The 10,519-nt window shown below is 46.4% G+C and overlaps 4 protein-coding genes across 4 annotated transcripts; 2 read left to right on the top strand and 2 right to left on the bottom strand.

Moving 5' to 3' along the window:
- Positions 1 to 784: 784 nt before the first annotated feature.
- On the bottom strand, positions 785 to 2,176 carry BHQ10_001901 (uncharacterized protein; the record flags this gene model as incomplete). Its single annotated transcript, XM_040873989.1, has 1 exon — positions 785 to 2,176. The coding sequence occupies one exon, from the start codon at positions 2,174 to 2,176 to the stop codon at positions 785 to 787; it is 1,392 nt and encodes a 463-aa protein (XP_040730406.1).
- Positions 2,177 to 5,017: 2,841 nt separating this feature from the next.
- BHQ10_001900 (uncharacterized protein) lies at positions 5,018 to 5,551 on the top strand (the record flags this gene model as incomplete). Its single annotated transcript, XM_040873988.1, has 1 exon — positions 5,018 to 5,551. The coding sequence occupies one exon, from the start codon at positions 5,018 to 5,020 to the stop codon at positions 5,549 to 5,551; it is 534 nt and encodes a 177-aa protein (XP_040730405.1).
- Positions 5,552 to 6,014: 463 nt separating this feature from the next.
- Positions 6,015 to 7,121, bottom strand: BHQ10_001899 (uncharacterized protein; the record flags this gene model as incomplete). Its single annotated transcript, XM_040873985.1, has 3 exons — positions 6,015 to 6,881; positions 6,944 to 7,026; positions 7,079 to 7,121. The coding sequence occupies 3 exons, from the start codon at positions 7,119 to 7,121 to the stop codon at positions 6,015 to 6,017; spliced, it is 993 nt and encodes a 330-aa protein (XP_040730404.1).
- A 422-nt stretch (positions 7,122 to 7,543) lies between these two features.
- On the top strand, positions 7,544 to 10,464 carry BHQ10_001898 (uncharacterized protein; the record flags this gene model as incomplete). Its single annotated transcript, XM_040873984.1, has 7 exons — positions 7,544 to 7,906; positions 7,960 to 8,062; positions 8,135 to 8,224; positions 8,288 to 8,627; positions 8,689 to 9,428; positions 9,483 to 9,569; positions 9,635 to 10,464. 7 exons carry the CDS (start codon positions 7,544 to 7,546, stop codon positions 10,462 to 10,464), a joined length of 2,553 nt encoding a protein of 850 aa, XP_040730403.1.
- Between the last annotated feature and the right edge of the window lie 55 nt (positions 10,465 to 10,519).

Genomic DNA, 10,519 nt, shown 5'->3' with positions numbered 1-10,519 from the left:
CCACCACAGCAAACATCGCAAATAACTTTGGAGTTTGTACCTAGGAGTGGTTCTCATGATGAGATACAAAGCACGGACAGAAAGCTGTCAATGGTGAACACAACCCCCTCTGACTCCTGGACTGGGCCGTGCTGTAGTTCCCATTCCGACGAACTGCTTTTCTCCCGTTCCCAAGGAGGAAAGCAACAAGAAACGTCCATACCTGTTGACTCCCCTTCTGAATTGAGTCTCAATACTGCTGTTGAAGATATGCCGCTTAAGTCTTCTATTCCAATTAACCTATCCATTGGCGACCTCTCGCGCTATAAATTGCGAGTCCTCATTCCCGCGGATAGCAACATCTCCCAGCTCAGTGTTAAGCATGACCGAACGAGTCAATCAGACTCGATTCAAGTCAAGTTTTACATAGAGCACCGGATCGATACTCATCATCGAATTTCATGTGATCTGTTAACGACAGGAAGCATGAGTTGTAATTCTTCGCGGCTGGTCCATGACGACGAAGACCTGTTTGAAAAACTTTTGTCCTTTGTCTATGCGAGCCCGATGGGAAATGTATGATTAGAGACTACTTTGTTTTGACATTCTATAATATATTCTTAAATTGCAGTTCAAAATCCTTATACTCTAGCACGCCAGTGCGAGGTATGAAGCCTACAATTGGCTGATGTTTTATGCTATTGGGAAAGCTCACCGTTTGCAATTCTATAATTCAAATATTCAATATAAATATAACAATACTAAACGGTGCCTACGCTTACTCCGCGGCCGTGCCTAGCAAGTTTCAGATATTAGGTCTCGCGCTGCCCTCTTGCTTATATCGAAACATCCAATCACTCCTCTCAAGAGCCCGAACCTTCTGTGCCTGCTCCACGGTAAGGGGTCTTGCTTCGGTGGCTGGATTATATCCTATGCCTGTTATTTCTGCCACCTCCTTGTCTGTCATCTTGGTGTTTGGTTTACAATCTGCTCGACGTAGAATAGTCACGACTCCAGCCCCTCCAAGCCCAACATTATGTTGTAGAGTCACCTCATTCGATTTCAATGGTATGTACCTATTATTTGCCCAGCCTCGAAGATGCCAAACAAGCTCGGCACATTGTGCGATGCCCGTCGCACCTAGTGGATGCCCTTTGGAGAGAAGACCCCCCGACGGGTTGATGATGGCCGCTCCGCTTCCAAATGTCAGGCCCCCTCGACGCACGTACTCGTGTGCCTTTCCATGAGATGCGAGACCAAGCGCATCCAGTGTAATCATCTCACTGCTGGAGAAACAGTCATGGAGTTCAACTATCTTCACGTCGGTAATTGACACGCCACCCTCGCGCAAGGCATTGGCACCCGCTTTCTTGGACATCTCGTAGCCCACTGCGTTCATCGCCGATCCGTTATATGTGGCCGGAGAGTCGGTCACTATACTCTGCCCGATAATTTCAACAGCCTGAGGCCATAGCTGCGGATGGGAGCTCAAAAATGACTCCGAAACCACAACTGCAGCACTGGCCCCATTACTTGTCGGGCAACATTGCAACTTGGTCAGAGGCGCATATATCGTGGGTGAGCCTTTGATCTCCTCCATAGAATAGACATCCCTAAATTGCGCGTACGGGTTGTTTCTTGAATGGGCATGATTAACTCGTGCAATCTCCGCAAAATCATCAGACTCCGCGCCATATAGCTGCATATATTCCCGCGCAGCGTCACCAAACATCCGTATAGCAAACGGTACTTGATCCGAAACACCATCATAGTTTCGGTTGATCCGAGATGACATCGCCGCCACTGGACCCAACGGATCAGCACGGTCATGGAAATTGGCGCCGAGACTGCCAGTAGACATCTTTTCAAAACCGACAACGAGTACGCAGCCAGCCGCACCGTGACTGACCAAATTCCGAGCTAGCACAATGGCGGACGATCCCGATGCACAGTTATTGTTGACGTTGTAGATTGGGATCTGGGTCATGCCGAGCTGATACAGCACCCGTTGACCGCAAGTGCTGTCACCGTAGCAGTAGCTTGCCACTGCCTGCTGAACCTCATTGTACGTGATGTGGGCGTCTAGGAGGGCCTTGGTAATAGCTTCGCGGCCCATTTTTGGGTAATCAACCTCTGAAGTTGGTTTGACAAACTTTGTCATACCGACCCCAATAATGAAGGAACGTCCCTTGGCCATGGTAATCGATGTGGAAACAAGGAAGCATACAAAGTCGTTACTCTGTGATGCCAAAATAAACCAGTAAATGTCTCGAAACCATTATTTATTGGTGAAATTGTTTGTTCAGTTTTACTAGGTCCCATTCATTAGGGCAAAACTGTGTGAATAGTTCTTACAGTACCGCCCCATGCTAACACTGAGATTCGGAGCCGATGCAGATTCGGAGCCGGCACCTGGTTCCGCGAAGCCTTGCGTTCAGAGCACAACACAGGACATTGGACATTGGACATGGGACATAGGACATAGGAGGGAAATAATTTCGAGCAGACTCTTCAACTTGGAAGCATCTTAGAAGCAGAGAGAATAGAATGACGCGTGGCACGATAACCTTGTACTTTGACTTGCAAAGTCCCTTCTCGTACATGGTCTTCCATGTGCTCGAGGTGCGTACCTGCTTCCTGTTTTCTCAACTAACACTTCTAAACATGACATGTTGGGATTACAGTCATCGCCGACGTTTAGAGAGTGCAATATTACCTATGTACCCGTCGCCATAGGAGGCTTAGTTTCACTAAATAGCTCATCAGCACCATGGCGAGTCACTAGCAAGTCACGTCACCTTGTTATTTTGGGATATGGAACCTTTCTAACAGTTTGAATAATAAATTACAGATAAACGTCGCTGGTTAGAAAGGGAACGCCTTGAATGGGCGCGGCGTTGTGGTATCCCGATGTCCACAGATTTACCGAACGGGTGGCCCTTAGCTTCGACCATTAAGGTATTTCACCAAGGTAACCTCGTTGCAGTACATGGAATAACTCTCTAGATAGGTTCAGCGTGCACTTGCAGCAATCTCGTCGGACACGGTGCTTCTTCGTTCTGCTATGAGAGCGCTTTTCACGGCGTTTTGGGTCGACTGTAAGTCGGTCCAGGATCTAAATGCAATGATACCGATTCTCGAAAATGCTCTGGGGAAGGAAATAACTGCGGATGTTATGGCCCAAATCGATTGTATCGAGGTGAAAAACCTACTGCGAAAGAATACCAAAGAATGCTTCGACTCTGGATCGTTTGGATTACCTTGGATTATAGCCACCAGCTCCAGCGGCAAGCGGGACACTTTTTGGGGGTTTGATCGATTGGGGTTTGTTGCCGAACATTTAGGGTCTGAGAATATCTTGTTGACTAACGAGAGAGGAAGGAGGTCGTGGTGGCCGTCACTTTAGGTGCAATCAAACTGTATCTCATTTTATATATACTAAAATAAAACCTATAAGTCCGGTATAGAATCAAACTATATCTTGTTTTACATTCTAATGATAGTGGTATATAAAACACACCAAAACAGATTACACACAGACGACGAGTTAACTACATAAGTCAGATGGACTTACTGCCGCTGTCATGTCCTACTGTTTGCGCCTGAACCGGGCATGCACAACCCCTACTTGTTGTACATCAAGGATCCTAAACAAGCTCATTTCTCGTAACTGGTTGGCTCACACCAACAAGAAAAATAAGTCCACCAGAATGAGAAAGCGTCAGCACAGTCTTTCCAATACGTTGATCAGTCGTATATCCCAAGAGAGGAGGCATATAAACATATTTGTTTATTATGTATTTAGTTAGTAATAGCTTTTTAATATAAGTTACGTGAAAACGATAGTGAGAGTCAGCATGGCATTTATACTTGTATAGATACTAGGCTATATAGGGGATCTCTTCCTTAATTATGTTAAGACTTCTATACACGAATTTGACTATTGTTATTCTATTTACTTAGCCTGCTGTATTGACGACAATCCCAGGAACCTTTATGTGGTTCAACCAAGCCTGGCGTACCTCGACACAACGCTGTTCAACTAAGGTGGATCCAGGTCCGTGACCCCATTTCACCAGAATAGAGATTATTTTAGTGTAAAATAAAGTAACCTGGTGTCTCCCGATCCGATCTTGCCAAAGAGGGTACATTCAATCAAGTATCTACCTTAGATGTAGATGAAGAATCGTCCATGATTCAATATCCGGAATAGGAGACTTCTCTCTTGATTATTTTGTCGCACCGCAAATAGCGGTCTAGGTGTAGCGAATTTGATTCGGGAAAAGTAGATGATGGCTGCGAAAGGTTGGGTCGATCTGTGATCGTCCCGCGTGTCCGAAAAAGCCTCAAAAATGCGACAGGGCGAAAATCGAGAAAGCGAATCCTTCGGGGACTGAACCAAGGGATCCACCATACACTTCTCTCAGGGCTCACGACATTTATTATCTTTTAGACGACCTAGCTAGGTTAAGAGTGCCCAAGACCCTACCCGCATACTGTCGATAGTCAGAATCATCGATCCACTCGTGCTACTCTTCACTATCTAGTTCACTAGTCATAGAAGCGCTCTAATTAAATGATCTTCCCCAGGCGGTTGTCCGACTCAACTGCACCGGTACAAAACATCGACAGAATGGCCCACCTATTGCCCTATCGAAGCTAGATTCCAGTAGTCTTAGACGGCCGTATCTAAGACTCCTGGAATCTAAACTTCATTAGCTCGCGATATCCGCCCGCAGAGGCTTGACCAATGCGGTAGGGTCTTGTGCTAGTTCTGAGTTTATGCCAGCATCTTGCGGAAAGAAGTAGTAGTGGAGAATGCTTCTCTCTTCATCTGCGACAAAGCGTAGCTCGTGTTAGGCAAATTTGCATTTGCAGAATAAGCCTAGCTGTGCTGAATGAGTTACGATCACCTGTCTCATACCCCGGTGTTACCTTTATTCGACTGTTGCAATATATATAGTGCGCAAGGGCTCGCTTTTTCGGCTCTCTTAATCCATTATTATGCTCCAATAACTCTTACCAAAACGAAACCAAGATGGTACTTTTTGCTAAACTTCTCGTTCTGGCATTGACTGCTGCTGCCACACCTATCCTCCGCCGCGATGCCGCTACGGTTGAGAATGATATAACGCAACAAATCGGCCCGCAAATTGCAACCCTTAACAGCGACGTCAATGGTTTCCCTGCTAGTGGTTCAACCGGAGCAGAAAATATTAACAGCGATTTTGGGAATCTTATTGTTGTCATAAATCATGCAATTAGCGATATCAAAGCAGCCGGGTCCTTCGGCACTTTATCTGGAACCTCTATTCTTGCCGCTGTCCAAGAGCTGCTCCCTTCGCTCTCGGATACTTTGGTTGCTATTGAAGCTCAAGAGCCTTCTTGGGCAGCTATTCCAGGGGGCACCGCTCTGGTTCTGAAAGATCTCCAATCTCTTAACACGGTCTTCTACACTTTCGCCAACGCTTTGATAGCAAGCGAGCCCATTCTTCTAAAAGCCGCGGCTGTCGCAGTGCAAGCTCAGCTTTCCACTGATTTCGACACAGCAATAGCCGCCTACTCCGTCTAGGACCATTGGCTACATTTATGTCACTGAACAGCCGCCGTTGACGGCATGTAGTGACAATATATTTCCGTTCGCTTCAAGTGAGAATGAAATTGGAGTATGATTAGTGGAAGGTGTCAAACTGAACAGTGGTCATCTTGCCGATTATTCATTGTCGAGAAAAGTTGAGCAGTTACAGCTGCGTCCTATTGGTTTCCTTCTTCCTCTGCCTTTGTTTGTGTTATGTATGTAATTACGGGGTTCCTAGACAACTCTTCGAAGTCACTCTCGAATATCCCATGGATCCTCTTTTATCCTAGATAATAGTTACTTATTTCTATTTTTAATTAATATCAAATCTAAGAAGTCCCGCTAGCGTGTAATATAATTGGATATTCCGGGCGATATCGAGGTGTACTTCTGGGAGATTTAAATTCGAAAGGTATCAAGAGAATTTGCAACGATTGTTATGTGCAACTATAATTTATCAAACATGGGCCTTGGGTGTAAATGCCACATTCGCTTGAGTCAGGACTGTGATTGCCTCTCTCTCCATGCGAGCGAGGAGTTCCCTACAGGTCGGGATGTCGTAAATCAATCCTGCTACCTGGCCAATGCTCCATACTCCATATTCCGTGTCACCATTTGCAAATACCTCTTTTGCTCGTTTCCCTGTCACCAATGGAGCCATTTCGTCGAACTTGCCGCTGGTATTTTCTATTTCCACCCTCATTGCCTCCGATGCAATCTTGTTCTTGTACAATCGCATCGTATTCCGCCATTTCCGGAGCACGAGAATTGTATCTGTTTCTTCGGCGTCCACAATAGCCTTCTTTACGTTGTAATGTATTGGTGCATCAATCGTTGCCATGAACCGTGTGCCCATATTCACACCTTGTGCTCCCAGACATAATGCGGCAGCAAGTCCGTACCCATCCGCAAATCCTCCAGACGCTATGTACGGGATGTGCAGCTGTGTGCGTGCCTTATTCAGAAGCACCATGTTCGTGACATCGGACTCTCCAACGTGACCGGCACACTCGAATCCGTCGATAGACACGAAGTCCACTCCCATTTTGGCAGCACTTAGCGCATGACGCACACTTGTACATTTGTGAATTACAATAATGTTGGAGTCCTTGAGTTGCTGGACCACCGCCACAGGATTGTTCCCAGCAGTTTCAACAATTCTAATCCCTTCCTCGATAATAACCCGCGCGTAGGAATCGTAGTCTGGCGCATTGATCGCCGGAAGAATGGAGAGATTCACTCCAAATGGATGGCTGGTCAAGCCGTGGCACTTGCGGATTTCTTGACGGAGGTCTTCAGGCGTAGGTTGGGTGAGAGCGGTAATCTAAATGCCACCATTACACCTCTGAAAGACACATATTCTCCAGGCTTGGGTCATATGCTTACCAATCCCAGTCCTCCAGCGTTGCTTACGGCCGCCGCCAATTCTGCATACCCGACCCATTGCATTCCCCCCTGGACGACAGGAACTAGATAGTTTCATTAACGCCAATCAATCTGATTGTATATCCACCATCTTACTATTGATGCCTAATCGTCGAGTCAGCTCGGTGTTAAATGGCATATTGGAGAGAAGTCGGCCCTGATACAATATCGTGTTGAATATAAGGCTAAGTTCGTGGTGACCCTAGTACGGTTATGACCTCTTGTTTTTATTTAGAATAAGTGTAGAGAGAGTGCACAATTGCTCATATGAGAGGAGTTGCTCTCCTACTTTGTATCGGACCCGATCCATGTTCAGTGTCGTCCGGCTCCGATACACCCGTGGGGTTTCTTTTCGTTTAGAACAGCAGCCCTAATAAAATGGTGATTTTCTATCAGTCGGATCCGCACTTCCGACCTTGCTATGGTTTGATGCTATATTTATCTTTACATTACAAGTATATGATTATAAATACGAACTATAACGTATAGTTCAAACATAGTCTTCGGTTGGCTATAGTTCAGACGAATAAACTGATTCAAACCGGTCAAATTTACCACGGTATGGCCTCAAAACAACACATCCAACGGCAAATAGTCGTAATTATTGGCTCTACTGTTAGCACCGCTGGTACATTGATTCAGTTCTTTGCTACTCAAGGCGTCAATATTGCTGTTCAGGTTATTGGAACGAATGCACCCGCGACTCTTGATACGCTCAAAAATGGCCGAGACCGAGTCCTCGTTGGCCATGAAGACCTCGCTAATACGGAGAAATTTGTGGCACGAGTGAATGAGAAGTTCGGAACTATCCATACGTTGATCAACGTGGCAGATATGGCATTCCAGAATGAGAAGCCGTTTACGCAAGTTACTGACAATCAATGGCAAGAGCATCTGAGCTGTCACCAGAAATCAAGGTTCAAGGTAAGACTGAGAGCGTTCCGCGCAGATTCACTTTGATTTTTAACCAGTCATAGTCCTTGAAATCTGCGTGGGCTTTATTTAGGAAAGAAAACCGGGGAACAATTATACATGTTGCCGCAGCAAAGTCTTTGAGGAGTGGGAGTCTCCTTGAATCTAGTACGTATTGATTTTTGTGCTTCCTTCGGTTATAACCCAGAGGCAACGGTTCCTAACGTCTTCTGGGAATAGCTGCGTCAATGTCAGCTTACGGCTTAGTACAAACCCTTGCAAAAGAGGGTAAGAAATACAACATGCGCGTTAACATGGTCTTGGTCGACGGTACGAAAGTGACGCCGGAATGAGAAAACTAGCAATCGAAATATGCTAATTGTTTGCACCCAGAGACAATCGAATCAGGACTGCCATTTATTGCAGAACTTGCTCGATCTTCAAGCACAAGTAATGGGTCACTGTTCGAAGCTACTAGCAAGGGTGTTTCCTGTATTCGATGGGAACGTTCTCAAGGATCTTTCTTGAATCCCGATTCCCCATCCTTCACGCCCATGGCGCTTCTAAAGCAGTGGTCACATGTGCGTGACTTCTCGAATCCAACTTATCCAGACAAAGCCAATGATTTCATATCTATTCTCGAAAAAACTAAGACACTCCCTCATTGCGAAGAACCGAACGATTCTATCTCATATAACGGCAGGGKAGTCGTGATTACGGGAGCTGGTGGAAAGTAAGTTCTCCTCCCTTTCCGGTTCAACGACCACAGAACACAAGTTGAGCTGCTCTCTCAGCCTCGGTGCATCATATTCCCGTCTCTTCAGCAAACTCGGCGCAAATGTCCTTGTGAATGACTTCAATCGAGAAAACGCGGAAAAAGTCGTGGCCGAAATTAACAACCAGGGAGGCAAGGCTGTAGCAAACTGTGACTCGGTTGTCGAAGCTGCAAACAGTGTCGTTGAGGCGGCTATACGCCACTTCGGCCGAATAGATGTTTTAGTCAACAATGCAGGGTTCCTCCTCGATCAGACGTTTCTTAAGCTGACCGAAGATAAATGGGATGCAGTAATGTTGGTGCATTTGCAAGGGACGTACGCGATGACCAAGGCGGCTTGGCCGTATTTTATCCGTCAGGGTTACGGTCGAATCATCAACACATCTAGTACAAGTGGTATCTACGGGTTTTTTGGTCAGGCAAACTATTCGTCTGCTAAACTGGGCATTGTGGGCCTCACACAAGCACTCGCTCGTGAAGGTGCGGCACATAATATTCACGCCTACGCTATTGCTCCGGTGGCAGGGTCTCAAGATGCAATGAATCGAGGTTGGAATCTTCCACCGTCCCTGAAGGCCGAATATAACTGTCCCCTTGTAGCGCTCTTGGGGAGTGACAAAGCACCTGCATCAACTGGTGACTACATCTTTGAGCAAGGATGTGGTTGGGTTGCTGCAACCAGACAGCGAATATTTCCTCTTCCATCTTTTCAGATGGAAAATTCAGTCCGGCGCTCCTCGGCCAATCTCGATATTAACCGTAACTCGGATATACCATCGCATGGCACAGATTGAAGGCTAACTCAATGTGTAGGGGCAAAACAGAACATTGCGGCGGCTAAAGCTTTGCAATCAAAAGGCGTACGGTACACCTACACACCGAAGGATGTGCTCTTGTATAGTAAGCTTGTTTCGATTTTATTGTCAGCTGACACCAGCACTGATGTGACATACTTCTTCCAACAGATCTCAGCGTAGGAGCCCGTTGGGAATCTTTATCCCTAGTATATGAAAATGCTCCCGACTTCTGTGCAGTCCCCACCTTCGGCGTAATCCCTGGCTTTCAATCCATTCCGCTCTTTGGGAACCAAGCGCCCTACGGTCTGGATTACTTGTTTCCAAATGTTTCTTCGGCGGATCTTCTACACGCAGAGCAGTACCTGGAAATAGCTCGGTTTCCAATCCCGAGAAGTGCTTCTATGGTCACTGATATCCGCCTGATTGATGTTGTGGATAAAGGAAAGAATGCTTATGCATTTTTTGAATTGAATACCCGAAATGAACAAACTGGAGAGTTGGTCTTTTATAATGAAATGGCGATATTTGTCCGCGGTGGTGCTGGCACTGGCGTTCCTATGGAGCTGGCAGCAACGCGACGGTCGTCATCGATGGCCGCAATGGACGATCCAAGTGGTACTAGAGCCCCAGATCTGGTTGTTACGGAGCGAATTCCTACTGAGGCGGCCGCCCTGTATCGCCTAAATGCCGATCTACATCCCGTACACATCGACCCTGTCATGGCACGACACGCAGGCTTTCAGCGACCAATTCTCCATGGCCTATGCACGCTGGGCTACGTGGGTCGGATTATACAGGAGAGGTTTGGTTCATACAGGAAATTCAATGCGAGGTTTCTGTCACCGGTTCTGCCAGGTCAAACTCTGCGGGTTTCACTTTGGAGGGAGGGATCACAAAGAGTTTGGATTCAAGCTATTATAGCAGAAACGGGAAAGGCATGTCTTGGAAATGCGAAGGCAGAATTACTGTTGCCAGGTGGACCATTGGCAAGTCTGTAAATGGAACCTATTACATAGTATATTAAATTCGAGAAAAGGGTACGCTTATTTGCCC

This window comes from Talaromyces amestolkiae, assembly GCF_001896365.1.
Source record: "Talaromyces amestolkiae strain CIB chromosome Unknown scaffold2.1, whole genome shotgun sequence".
NCBI classification, from domain to species: Eukaryota; Fungi; Ascomycota; class Eurotiomycetes; order Eurotiales; family Trichocomaceae; genus Talaromyces; species Talaromyces amestolkiae.
The sequence above is the reverse complement of the archived record's forward strand: the minus strand, read 5'-3'. Positions and strand labels throughout refer to the sequence as shown.